General features: G+C 38.0%; 2 protein-coding genes across 2 annotated transcripts; both read left to right on the forward strand.

The window, feature by feature from the left end:
• The first annotated feature begins 1127 nt into the window (after positions 1-1127).
• srd5a3 (steroid 5 alpha-reductase 3) lies at positions 1128-3831 on the forward strand. Its single transcript, XM_079575269.1, has 5 exons — positions 1128-1366; positions 1436-1593; positions 2623-2808; positions 3255-3380; positions 3542-3831. The coding sequence occupies exons 1-5, from the start codon at positions 1143-1145 to the stop codon at positions 3799-3801; spliced, it is 954 nt and encodes a 317-aa protein (XP_079431395.1). The 5' UTR covers positions 1128-1142; the 3' UTR covers positions 3802-3831.
• A 1191-nt stretch (positions 3832-5022) lies between these two features.
• Positions 5023-12327, forward strand: tmem165 (transmembrane protein 165). Its single transcript, XM_079575333.1, has 6 exons — positions 5023-5358; positions 7793-8018; positions 8088-8263; positions 10027-10209; positions 10376-10481; positions 11444-12327. Exons 1-6 carry the CDS (start codon positions 5212-5214, stop codon positions 11518-11520), a joined length of 915 nt encoding a protein of 304 aa, XP_079431459.1. The 5' UTR covers positions 5023-5211; the 3' UTR covers positions 11521-12327.
• The last annotated feature ends 1716 nt before the right edge of the window (positions 12328-14043 follow it).

Genomic DNA, 14043 nt, shown 5'->3' on the forward strand with positions numbered 1-14043 from the left:
TTATTATAGTTATTTAAAGAGCATAATTAAATGGATGAACTGAATTAAATGTTGGGGAAAACGTATTAAAAAAAACTACAACAACGAATATATACCAACCTACTATTAATTGTTTATTTCTCCAAATGTTTAGTCCCAAAAAAGAGCAAGACGATAAAAAAGACAGATGAGTAACTCTATAAGAAGCCTACTTAACCGTACCACAGTATTAACATTGTAGTAGTAGATCGGGCCCAAAATTCATCACGGGCCAACAAGTACATTTTTTCGGTATGTGTCAGCCCAATGGTGTTGTGAGGCCTTGGCACAATATGAGAGAAGAGGACACAGTGGAGTAGGAAGGGAGGGAAGAGGAAGCTCCGCACACTTCCTCAGACAGGATACTGAGCTGCTCCAAGAGGCATCCTGGAATCTACTTCCTCAAAGGCCTCAGCAAAAAAACACCCATGTAAAAAGAAGAGGGGGAAAGATGGTTTATGAGTGAGAGTTTCTCTAACTTTTTTTTTTTTTTTTTTTTTTCTTTTTAGCAATTCTGAAGCATTACATTAGTAAGTGAATATTTCAAGTAAATCACATACATATAAGATTAAAGAAGAGAGGTGATATTCTATTTTTGTACATATAGACCTCAGGGAGCATTTAGGCTATAAATCTATTTAACAAAAATAACTCTATAGCCTAAGTACTATTATGCAAAATTACAGTAGTCTACATTTCACAGCTGTTCAGCGCGCAGTAGCCTACTTAGGTTCAATTAGTAAACTGCTGCCACCTAGTGTATGCTATTTACCAGATTAAGTAAAGCCCATTCAAAGCAACTTCTGGCTTGTATATAATCAAAAAAGCATCAATAATGAAATAGCAAAAAAAAAAAAAAATCTATCAAGTGTACATTAGTTCTTATTAATTATTATAATAGAGAATTTGCAAAATAAAAAAAATAAAAAAACATAACTATAACCGTAGTGCATGTTAAATTGCCCCAAAAATGTACATTATATTGTAAACTTAACTCTACAAACGCTGACAATTATTTATCCTTTACAATCGAAGACCGGAACGTTTGTGTTGTGTTGTGTATGTTCACGGACCCTTTTACGTGTTGAACAAAACAATGCTCTCGTGACTTACGCCTGTTGAAAATGATCTGGAGCACTGTTAGCTTCAGTATTATAGATGCTCTGTGGGCTTTTCTTGCGTTTTGTTTTATTTTAGCTTTTGGTTTATATAATCTCTCGTCATATCTACCGAAAAACTACAATGAGTCATTTATTTTTGTCATATTCCAAGATCTTATTCGCTACGGTAAGACGAAGCAGAACTTGAAACGCGATGATTGGCTGCGAGTGTTTGACGTGCCGAAAAGGTAAGGCGTAAACTTCATACCCAATAAACGGAACCGTGTTGTCTTCAGCCTCTTGTCTCGTCATTGCAGGTGGTTCTGGCACTTTTACGCAGTGTCTGTCAGCTGGAGTGCTTGTCTCCTCTTCTTGTACATAAATAACATCCTCCAAGATCATCCACTCCCATCATGGTTAACCTGGATAATGGCCTTTTTGACTGGAACCACAAGCACAGTCACAGAAAGTCACGGTGAGCTCTCGTGACAATTACATTATTATAAACCAATGTTGCCCACAAACAATAATAGAAGCAAATCGCAGTTGTGGTCCAGACTTATTCCTATAACACATTTATAACATCCCAGAATGTGACTAAACACATCTCATTTAACTTTTTGAAATATATATCGATATTTTATATTCATTCATTTATTTATTCTCTTTTCATGGTTATGCAACGCAAAATGCCACAACAACAATCCAACAAACACAACAATAGTGCATTCCATGACAAGGAGTAGGATGAAAAAATATTATAAACGCATTTTTATATTAAAGGAACAGGCCACCGTTTTCCATACTGAGATATGTTCTTACCAGAGTTTGGACAAGTTTATATGTACCTGTCCGGTCTTTGTATGCGCCCGTGGAAGAGCTTGGTCACTTCTAACCTTACCCAGTTTGGAGCTATAGGAATATACTGGGAGAGGCCAAATGCAAACAACATCTTTGGTCGTTTTGAATGACTGACGTTACACACACGTCTTCCATTCTGAGACATGTTCTTGCTTGAGCTTAGACGAGTTGATATATGCCTGTCTGGTCTTTGTGTGTGCCCGTAGAAAGGCATGGTAGCTTCCAACTTCACCCCCGTTTGGAGCTATAGGAATATACTGGGAGAGGCCAAATGCTAACAACATCTATGGTCGTTTTGCGTGACTGAGGGCACACACAAAAGACCAGACAGGTACCTATCATCTCGTCTACGCTCAGGCAAGAACATATCTCAGTATGTAAAAATGGTGGCCTGTTCCTTTAAGAAAAGTTACAAATTAAATGGCCTCACTGATGCAAACAAAATTGCCCAGACCAATGTTATTTTATGTGTAACATATTTATTTTTGAATTAATGTCTTTATAATTACTACTGTTAACACATCACACTATCCCTCATTGTTTTATTATAAGATTAATATGTTTGCCTTTATTACATTGTGTTAGAGTGTTATTTACCTTGTGTTAATATGCAGTGCTTTACATCTTTTGTTGTCTTATCTAGTCCCGCAGGTGACCACTTGTCTGCTTCTCCTCCTGCTTTGGGTGCACTCTTCCAGGAGACTTCTGGAGTGCTGTTTTGTCAGTGTCTTCTCGAATGGAGTCATGCATGTCGTGCAATATCTTTTTGGCCTTGTGTATTACTTTGTGCTGGGTCTGACAGCACTTTCCTCTGAGCATTCCAGAAGAGGTGAGATGTTCCTTCTTGGTACAGTTACAGATAAGGCTGCATGATATTAACAATATTGAACTAAAAAACCAAATCAAGACCAAAACAACTTTCAAATGGAACTAAAGTATGAAAATCATTACTAAAACTGAACACTTGCATATTTGTAAATTGTAGTGTGTATCTGTTTTAAGCTGTTAGATCAGATGGAAGCCTTCAGTGATTATGTAATATATTATGGCTTCTCGTGTTATGGATTTTGTACCTACTGTAATCTATGTACTGTATGTCTTACAAACAAAGTACATTTGACAACTCTCTAATGGTACGCATGTGTACAATTGGTAACAACACCAGAACAAATTCAATTTCTAAGCAATTAAGTATTCTTCTGTCCTGTTTGAAATGGTATTTATTCTTTGCTTTAACTTTTCGACAATTATCTTCTTTTCATATCTTTTTTGCAGCCCCCGGTCCCCTGTTTTCACAACTAACCTGGTGTCATGTAGCAGGATGCATACTTTTTCTCCTGGCTTCATGGCTACAGCATCACTCTATTGTCCTGTTGGCACAACTACGCTCTGGAAAATCAGGTGGGAGCCTACATTTAATGCTAATGCAGATCTTTAGTACATGCATGTTTGTTTAGGTAATTTATGTGATTTTTATTTATTTACTAGGAAGTAATCTGCTCATAAAATGTACAGTGGAGTTTGAATGATAAATAAATAAAATTTGTCTTGTAATTTTGCAGGAAATGTTGAGACAATGGCACATAAGATGCCCTCGGGAGGCTGTTTCGAGCTGGTGTCGTGTCCACATTACTTTGCTGAGCTGCTGATTTACATTTCTCTGTGTATTGTGTCTGGAGGACTCTCGTTTACCTGGTGGCTTGTTGTTTTTTATGTATTTTTCAACCAGGCACTTGCTGCACAGCTATGTCATGACCTTTACAAGTGTAAGTTTGAGGCATACCCAAGACAAAGAAAAGCATTTATACCATTTGTGTTTTAAACTGTGACTTATTTGCTTCCATTTTGAAATATAAACGTCAAAAGTATGAGATAACTGTCTATCTTTGTGTTAATTATAAAATATACATCATGCATGAGTCACTAATTTGTCGACTGAAACTTGACTTGATCTTGAACTTGAGCACCAATGAGTGACATGAAAACATTTATACAAAATTACTTTGCTGCAGAGACGTTAAAGGAACAGGCCACTGTTTTTCCATACTGAGATATGTTCTTGCCTGAGTTTAGATGACTTGATATGTACCTGTCTGGTATTTGTGTGTGCGCTCAGTCACGCAAAACGACCAAAGATGTTGTTATCATTTGGCCTCTCCCAATGTATTCCTATAGCTCCAAACGAGGGTGAAGTTAAGCTACCACGCTCTTCCACAGGCACACACAAAGACCAGACAGGGTACATATCAACTCGTCTAAGCTCAGGTAAGAACATATCACAGTATGGAAGAACTGTGTGCCCTCAGTCACGCAAAAAGACCAAAGATGTTAGCATTTGGCCTCTCCCAGAATAGGCTATTCCTATATCTCCAAACGGGGGGGAGTTAGAAGCTACCACGCTCTTCCACGGGCACACACAAAGACCAGACAGGTACGCATCAACTCGTCTAAGCTCAGGTAAGAACATATCACAGTAGGGAAGAACTGTGGCCTGTTCCTTTAACTGCACTGACCAACCAAATCATAGTTTCACTAACAGAATACGAATGTTCAGTAGGAGAGAAAAATACTGTATTTACTTAAATATTAATGAATATATTACAAATGAAATAAAATCATATAGAACCTGGACTTGACTTGGGAGCTACTGACTTGGATTGACAAAAATCTATGCTAATTAATATTCTTAATTTGTAATGTTTATTTGAGTATATTATCTATTAGCTACTATAGTTTTTCGAATTTTAGACAACCAAAAATACACCCCCTGAGAAAATTTCCCTCTGTTTGAATGAAAAACTATGTAGGACAAAAGCACAAAATCGTGCTCGGGTGTGATAGAGGGTTAACTTAGCTCTACAGCAATACATGATTTATTTGGCTGCATTTCCTTCTGCCAAATTATGCATTATTGACCAATTTATTTGCATGAGAGTGACGGACGGACACACGTACCAATCTAGCGTGAGTCCGCCTCCTACATCACAGGCACCGCATGCATCACCCCGGCATTGAACCAATCAGGGTTTTAGTGCAGCTTCACTTTTTATGTGGCTAACTTCCAGCGGAGTTAGCTCTGGCTGCAAAACAGTGACGTGTATTTACAAAGAGTGGCTGAAATAGCGCACGATGCCTCTGTGGAGCTAGCGTCTTTGCCCAGCCGGTGCATTATGTGATACCGTGAACATATTGCTGCCTTTATATCACCTTTGGTTCGCGTCTGGGAGCAATTATGTCCGTTCTTGTTGGAGGCGGACATGCTAACAGCTCGAGGAGGATGAGGCGCCTCTTGTTTCTCCTCGCAGTGTCGCTGCTTTTGGGCGGTGTGGCCGCGATCCCGGAGGAGATCAAGCCTGTGCAAGAACAACCACTTCAAGAGGTATTTACCCCCCACAAAACACAAAGCAGATTAGCCTTTCTTGGGGTAAGGTTTGTGGAGTGTCGTTGCAGCCGCTGCCCGAGTAACCCCTCCGAGCTAACGGCACATGCTAACGAAGAACGTATGACAATGTGTTCCGGGTTATGCACAAGGAGAAATGTTTGCTGCTCATTTTGGTTACATTAGATTAGATTATGCAACCATGACTTAGTTTTAACCAAAACATATGTTGGGGCTAAAATGGAACTGATTATCCTTACCTACAACTGCTTGTGTTTAGTTTTTGGTTAGGACTTTTTGCACAGTGGTAAAAAGTCTATCTCACTATGGGGTAGTAAACCTGACTGGGGGAACACTCATTACTCCAGGCTTTTATATGTTCAATTCCTACTCTGATGACATTTGTTGTTTCCTAATCTTCCAAGTCTTTTCCTACGCTGAATGGTAAAACTATGCCACATAACATGCACCAATCCTCATTGAGGAAGTGTTGGGAATTGAGACTTTTAATTGGTTTATACAGGGCTGGGCGATATGGACCAAAAGTCATTTCCCGATATATTTAGGTTGAATAACGATATACAATATATATCCCGATATTTTTTTTACGCAAAGTGAGAGTTGTGAAGTTAAATGTTAAGGCAAAGTGAAATACTAGTAGTTTTATTGAAATCTCACTATAAAATGTAAAAATAAACACTGTATAACAAAGCTCCATAAGGTGCACATTTAATAAAAAGATATCTTGGATGAAATAGCCCATAAAATAAAATAGGTCAATCTTTTTTCTGAGGGCAGCCTTTATATATCTATAAAGAGAAAACAAAGTAAAGTGCTCAGTTTAAGATAAACTTTTTTTTAAATCAGCTTGAGATTACCTGTTTCTTTATGTTAACTAATAGTTTATCTGAATTTGAAATATCCCGATATACGCGATATAGTCCGATTCCATGTCTCATTAAAAATATATCGATATATCTTAAATATCAATATATCGCCCAGCCCTGTACTTGATAAATATTCTCAAAGGCCAAAAACATTAACTTTCAAGTGAAGTGTGTTCCTTTGCGGACTGTATTGGCCAAAAATCAGGACAACTGGGACAGGGAGTGGGACAAATCAGTGGTTTTGCAGAAATCTCTTGGGTTGTGGGACAAAGGCTCCAAACTGGGACTGTCCCAGCGGGTAAACTGGGACATCTGATCACCCTAGTTTAAGCTATACAGCATAAGATTTTACATTATGAATACAATACAGTGAAATTTTCCCAGGGGTGTATATTTGTTGCCAGACACACCAGCCTATTCTCCTGTTTATTCTAAACTGGAGATTATCCTATTGTAAACAGTCTGTAGAAAGAAAAAGAAAAACTCATTTTGTGGGCAATTCAACACAAAAATATGCTCGTAACTTTTGAAAGAAATGAAGGGTTAATACTTTCAATCCTTTTTTTTTTAGTCCTGGCTTTTAGGCCATAAACTATAACAAGTTTATTCACTTGTTACAAGACTGTAACAAGTGAATTTCTCCTTTGTGAGATCAATAAAGGTTTATCTTATCTTACAAACTACTGTAGCCTTGTGACAGAAAGTTGGCAATGTAAGGCTAATGTTAAAATGTAATAAAATATAATACGTTTTAATATCATAAGAGGAGAGTCTGACCTCTAAAATAAAAAAAAGTAAAACAAAAATATTTTTACTTTTCTTTAAATACAGTATAGCTTTATGAAGTTTTGAGCACATTTTTGTGTCGAAGTGCACACAGCTTGACTTGTTTTAACTTGTGTGACTGACGGTTAAATAAATGGAATAGGATATAGTGCAAGCATTTATTTCCTCATGGGGTTTTTACTGGTAACCAACTCTAAAGGAGCTTCTTCCCCAGGGTGGTGACGCCCTATTGAAAGTTAAACTGGACATGAGGCCAGTGAAAAATCGCTTTATGATATGTATACAGATTGTTTATGGGTGTTTTATGTTTTTCATGGTGTTTTGCAAGGGAGTGCTCTCAAAATGAATTTCATTGTGTTTATTTTGCAATGACAATAAAGATCTTAAATAGAAGCCTTGTTAGTATGTTGCTGATCATTAGGAGTACCTGGCATGCTTTTCTTATTATAATTGAGTTGCCTAATTGTTTAGTTGCACTTATATAACAGGTTATCAAACATTTTTTGCAATGTGGCTTTAATGACTCTATACAGAGTTTAAAAATGGTAAAATTATGTATTTTCCTCCCCTACATGTTCCAGCCATGTCCTACTGTGTAGAATGAGCCCAGATCTGTTCACCACAACTGCCTCTAAGATCCTGCACTGTCACTCAAAAAGTTGTTACTTAGTATAGTTACGCGTATGACCTGAGGTGGCAGTAGTGAGTATAAAATGGCCAACTTGAATCTAGCCCCTTTGTTTTTTGTTTGTTTTTAACAGAAAGTCCCGACAGCTCGTCCCATAGGCCCCGTAAGCCCCGAAGATGACACAAAGAAAGGGAACCTGGGCTTCATCCATGCCTTTGCGGCTGCTCTCTCTGTCATCATCGTCTCTGAGCTGGGAGACAAGACGTTTTTTATCGCCGCTATCATGGCCATGCGTTACAACCGCCTCACTGTGCTCACAGGGGCTATGCTGGCTTTGGCGGTCATGACGTGTCTATCTGGTGAGTGTCTTAAGAGATAACACAAGTTTAGATGCTGCTCCGTCTGACAAATATTTCTCCTTGCAACAGTGCTTTTTGGGTACGCAACCACTATCATACCTCGGATCTACACCTACTATGTGTCTACGGCGCTGTTTGCCATATTTGGGATCAGGATGCTGAGAGAGGGGCTGAAGATGAGTCCAGATGAGGGACAGGAGGAGCTGGAGGAGGTGCAGGCAGAGATCAAGAAGAAGGATGAAGAGGTACATCACTACTTTTTCTTTTTTTCATATTTAATATTTGCTTATTTAGTTAGCAGTGTTTCACAAACTCAGCAATGGTATGGTTTAGGCCTGGTTTAACCCTATTTATACCCGTTTCAGCCCAACCAGGGCTCAAGACTAACTTTTATTTTAGTAGCGCTGGTGCTACCAACTTTTTCATTTGGTCGCACAGACTCGAGACACAAAATTAAAATTCACCATTTTAATAAATTAAAACAAGGACAGTTATAAACATGTTCAAAATCACTAATAATTGATCTTAATAATGATTAAAACAATGTTAAAACTTTTTAAAATTAAGATTAGTGATTTTATATAGTTTTATTATATATTTCTTTGCATTGTTCTGCTTTAATTTTGTGTTTTCAATCCATTATTATTCATCTTCCTTGGCAATTGTTTGTCTCTTTCCAAATCTGCAATATCACTGTCACTTGCAGGATATTCACTTATAAAATTATATATTACTGCCAATTAAGACCATATTAATCACAGGCAAAAAGTACCTGTTTTAGCCTAAAGCCTAAATAAAATACAGGAGGTCAATCTGCTGCGGCTGAGGGGGAGGGCGGGCCATAACAGCAGCTGTTAGCTCTCTGTTAGCTTTACGTTAGCTCTAAAACAAGCTTTTTCTGTCCGCGAGGAGATCAGAGCGAGCTCAGGTAGGAACATAAACCGCTAATCACTTTCTGCTCCTGTCTCCTCCTCTCCAGTCGCTCCTGTCTCCTCTCGTGCGCGTGCTCCTGTCGGACCTGCGCTCGTGAGCTCGCTGCTCGGCTGCAGCGCTACCGCCCCAAAAGGCGAACATAAAAGTGAAAATAGATACTTCTTTGGGGAATAAGCTGTGGGAAAGTGCGTATTGGCAGATGATAGAAGGTTAATTCATGTCGGGACACGTGGCTTCTGTTGCTGTCTGTATTTCACCTGTCCCTCGGACAAACAGGGAGAGCAGGGCACTTGCCTGGACAAAACGTTGGGTGCGTGCGTGCGTGTTTGTGCAGTGTGTCAGTGCGCTGTTTATAACGTTATTTGCAGCACTCCTAATAAAGCCTATTAGACTTTCTTTCTTTTTTTTGCTCACACAGGTGCTACCACTTATTTTTTTTACTCGCACATTCTCTAAAAATAGTCGCATATGCGAGCATTTTGGTCGCAGTCTAGAACCCTGCCAACTTTAGACTTGGTACAATCCTTTTTATAGATTATGTTTAGATCCAGTGGTGACTTATTTTTCACTTGGTGTGAAATGTTTGAGAATCATCTATTTGGAGCTATGGCAATTCTAGTTTCAAACCAGATGATGTATGTGAAGAAGCTTCATAGCTAAGAGGCGAAACAGCCTCAACTCAAAGCAGCCTTTGGTACATCTGTACTGGAAAGAATAACTTCTCGTTGGAAGCTCTGAGATTTATTAAATAAATGCCCTGTTAATTGATTGTACAGGAAGAGGTAATGAATACTACATGTAGGACACTTGGTAATGGTTCCGTCCACCACAGTGACGGCCTCTCCTCAATTAGCCTTATAAAACCAACTTGTGTACTGATCATGTATATGGAGAAATATGTTTTAGGCCCCTACCCATAATATGTTCTGATGGATTATGGATAATTACACATCAGTAGTTTTATAGACAGTTGAACAGTGTGGCAATACAGTAATTACGAAACAACCTAATCACTGAAGACCTTGGACTTGTTGTGACCTGCAGAATGAAACTTAACATCACCTCCTGTTTGCAGCGCCAGCGATCTAAACTGGTTAATGGGGCGCCGGATGTCGAGGCTGGGACTGGGACCACGATGCCTCAGAAAAAGTGGCACAGTTTCATCTCCCCGATCTTCATCCAGGCCTTCACCCTCACGTTTCTGGCGGAGTGGGGCGACCGCTCACAGCTCACCACGATTATCCTCGCTGCCCGGGAGGTTAGTCTCACTCAGTAGTTTAGAAGATGTACTTCCACATATTGATATTGATATCTATTGATATAGATTGTAATATTTTAGGAGCACAGCAGTTCTAGATCTATTCAGTCGTCATAAAATTAGCAAACACTATTAATGTAATTTCTTTTGGTTTTTCAACTTGCAGGATCCGTTCGGAGTTGCAGTCGGCGGGACGTTTGGACACTGTTTGTGCACTGGGTTAGCCGTAATAGGAGGGCGGATGATCGCTCAAAAAATATCAGTCCGAACAGGTAAGAGTTTGTATGTCAAAATGTTATGGTAATTCATTACCTTTCGCCTGTGTGATGCATATGTTATGTTATATTTTTACAGTAAGACCTGTATTTCTCACATAGAGGCTCTGAATAACATAATGTGAATATAGCATCTCTGTGGCGGTGTTTGTATCCTCATTCACTATAAATATATTGGCCAAATGAATGTGTTTTGCCACTAACAGGATTATTTGTAAAGAATAGTGTTAATCTAGTGTAAATTGGTTAAAAGGAATTTCTGAATTATTACATTTGTCCCTATAATACAACTTAGAATGTATCTAAAACCTCATATAAAACCCACCAAAATCGAGGAAATGAGATCTAATTTCTAAAAAAAATTCTGAGGGGAAGGACCAGCTGATGCGTCGTGACGTAAAACCACATTTAGTATATTTTAAAGCTTATGCATTAAGTAACTTATTTACCTAATAAATCCTTTCCGTAGTCCCTCTGGGGGTGATACAAGTGTTGATGGGATGATTGGGGGGGTCTGTATCTCCCCCTGGTGTCTCTGGTCAGAAAACCGCACTTGCAGCTTTCCTTGCTCTGACCCGGAGCCACCAATAAACATTAATAGAATTACGAAGTAGAAGCTAACAGACTAATACACAGGCTTATACAGTATTTACAGCTAAGTTTGAGTGAAAAAAAATACCTCCATTGTGTAATTGGATGTACAATATCCCCCTCTCCCTTTGTCTTTTCTGTCAGTGTAGTATTTACTCCCACAGACAGTTAATGAGTAAAAAAAACGTAACATGCTGCGACACCTGCCGTGGCGCTTATGCCCTTTAGGGGTGTGAGTTACTTAGTACTGCTTTAAAGTGACAATGGCCGAGTGCACTGTACCACAGAAAGCGTCCCTTATTTTCTTGTGCTGAACACACCAGTCGTCATAACTTAATTGATGACTTTTTTCCCTTCTTGTGTCGTAGTCACCATCATTGGAGGAATTGTCTTTCTGGCCTTTGCCCTCTCCGCTCTGTTCATCAAGCCGGACGCTGGACTCTGAGTGTGCCGAGCTTTTTCAGGTCGACTCTGTACATAAATGTAAAATTGGTTACATTGCTGTGTTGTTGTAATATTACCTTAAATGTGTCGGAACATCAGGAGCCAGTGTCTGTAACACTCAATGGGAATTACCGTAGAGGGGACCTTTGCAATTTATATTAAGTGTTTCTTATATTTTCTGTGGTAAGATCTTTGATTTTGAGCAGAAAGCATCACGTTACAGTTTCGGGGAGACGTTAGGATTAGCTCGGACAGGATTGTTGTTCTGAAGACCTCATCAGTGACTATCCATACGCTTTAAGTTGTTTTTCGATTCAGTTCATTTATAGCCAGGTGTAGTCTTCTTGACAATTACGTATTTTCCTTTTAACTTGAAATATGAATGAAATATTTGTTGCGTTGTCTTGATATTTGGGTAGCTTAGCCAAAAATATATCTACTTAAGTCTTTTATAAATGTTTCTCAAAGGCAACAGTTAAAATTAATGGATAATCTACTTTGAAAAACTAAAACTACAGATGAGTGACAACATCTGAGCTCTAATAATATGTCAAAATGAATGAAAAACTGGATCTTTAATGCTGTGGCTCATCATTGTACTAGCCTTTGTTTGCCTTTTTGATTTAGACTGAATGTTTTGTCAAGGGACAGTAAAAATACAGTTTTAATACATTTTTAGCTCGGCTCACAACAACCCGCTGCATTGTTTTTATTATCAGTGGCATTTTTCATTTACAGTATTGTTGTAAGCACCGGATTCAGACACAAGGTGGCGCCACTTACAATGTGTAAAACTCTTAAAGCATCTGCCTTTGTACAATTTGCAAAGAACTGGTTTTGAGAAAAGACCGTAATTAATCTTAGGGCAGCACAATGAATGTGAGAACTGAGAGATTGACATTCTATAATTGGTTTATGCGAAGAACTCTGTGTCAAGGTATAGTAGGCTCTGGAAGAGGTGGGAGATATTTTTGCAAAACATCATCTTAATTTAGATTGCTTTGTTGCTTGAATAAACTACATAAGTTCAGAACACTACACTATTTAATTTTATCGGTTAGCACCGGTTTATGCAACTTTTTGTTGGTTTCATGACATTGGACATAAATACTCCAATGTGAAAAAAAAAAAATGCACTTCTTCCAAACATCACCTTTGTTATCATATATTGCCACCTTTACTCTAGCTCTATTAATAAAAATGTATTAAAAATGAAAACTTGCATTAGGGTAGACCATGTTAGACTTCTTTTAAATAAGAAAAATGTATATTGTTTCTTTCAATGGGAAGACGGAGCATTATTTTGATATTGCATAGACTCTCGCTTCCCCTGTAATCATGAAATGTGAATATTTTGTGCTTCCCTAACTTGTTCAGATGTAATAAGCGTTACTCACTTCTAGACAGTCTACCTGAGCCTATTCTTACACAGGACGTCCCATGGCAGAAGTCACTCCCGTTGGTCTCCCAGGCAGCAGCTGTGTGCCCCTCCTGTATTTAAGATGGTTTTATTTATTTGCCCTTCCTTCTGGGGAACATGTACTGTACGCAGAGGGGGAGAGGTCTTTATAACAAGTGATGGAAATATTTTTTTAAGGATCAGTCAACGGCTGTGTTGTCAATATTTGACAGTCTGCGCCAGCTGTGAAATAGTTAATTCAGAAATCACTGATTGTTATACTGGTTGGGTGAAATCCAAATCAATAAAACCTTTTTCAAATCATTTTCCGAGGCTTCCTTTCATTTCTTTTCAAATAAATATAAATTTGAAACATTTAGAAATTAAGTATATTTCATTCCCTAAACTAAAATAAAGTAAATAGGTGTTTATTGAACCCATGATGTGGGTGCAAGGCAGCGCGTTTTTGCTCTCACTAAGTGGTGGCTTTAAATAAAGTGCACTCACAAAGATGTACAGTTTATATCGTGAGATATTGTTTGAATTTATTTGTTTCCGATTATTGAAACCTAAACTGCAGGAGGTGCTAGAACAATTGATTCTGAGTGGGTGCAGTTAGTACCGAAAGATATATCGATATCAAGATATGAACATTAAAGATATTAATATTGAAAAAGCAAGATATAAACGATATAGATTTTCATCAATAAAACTGCACTCTTTTGTATTATGTTTTTATTTTTCTGAAAAATGTTTGGTTTTACCGAGATACCTAGATATCTGCCATTAATATTGAGATATGAAATTTTGTCCATATCGTTCAGCCTTACTGCATGTACAGTAAAAATGTGCTGATACTTAGTTTTAATGTTAATTATTCAGATGTTGAAATATAGTAACTTTATGGACTCAATACCTTGCAAAAAAGTTTAAAGAAAAGGTTCTGCAAGGCATTAGATCATTAATTGTTCCACAATTTAAAGTCATTAAAAAGCATTGCATTTTATCTAAATGATTGTGAGAGCAATGACATTGCTCAATGTTTTACTTCATAACTTACAAATATTGTCCAAAATAAATGTTACGACAAAATATTCTGTAGATTTTGTAGATTTTTGTTCTCGT

The sequence above is a fragment of the Gobius niger genome, assembly GCF_951799975.1.
Source record: "Gobius niger genome assembly, chromosome: 17".
Lineage (NCBI taxonomy): Eukaryota > Metazoa > Chordata > Actinopteri > Gobiiformes > Gobiidae > Gobius > Gobius niger.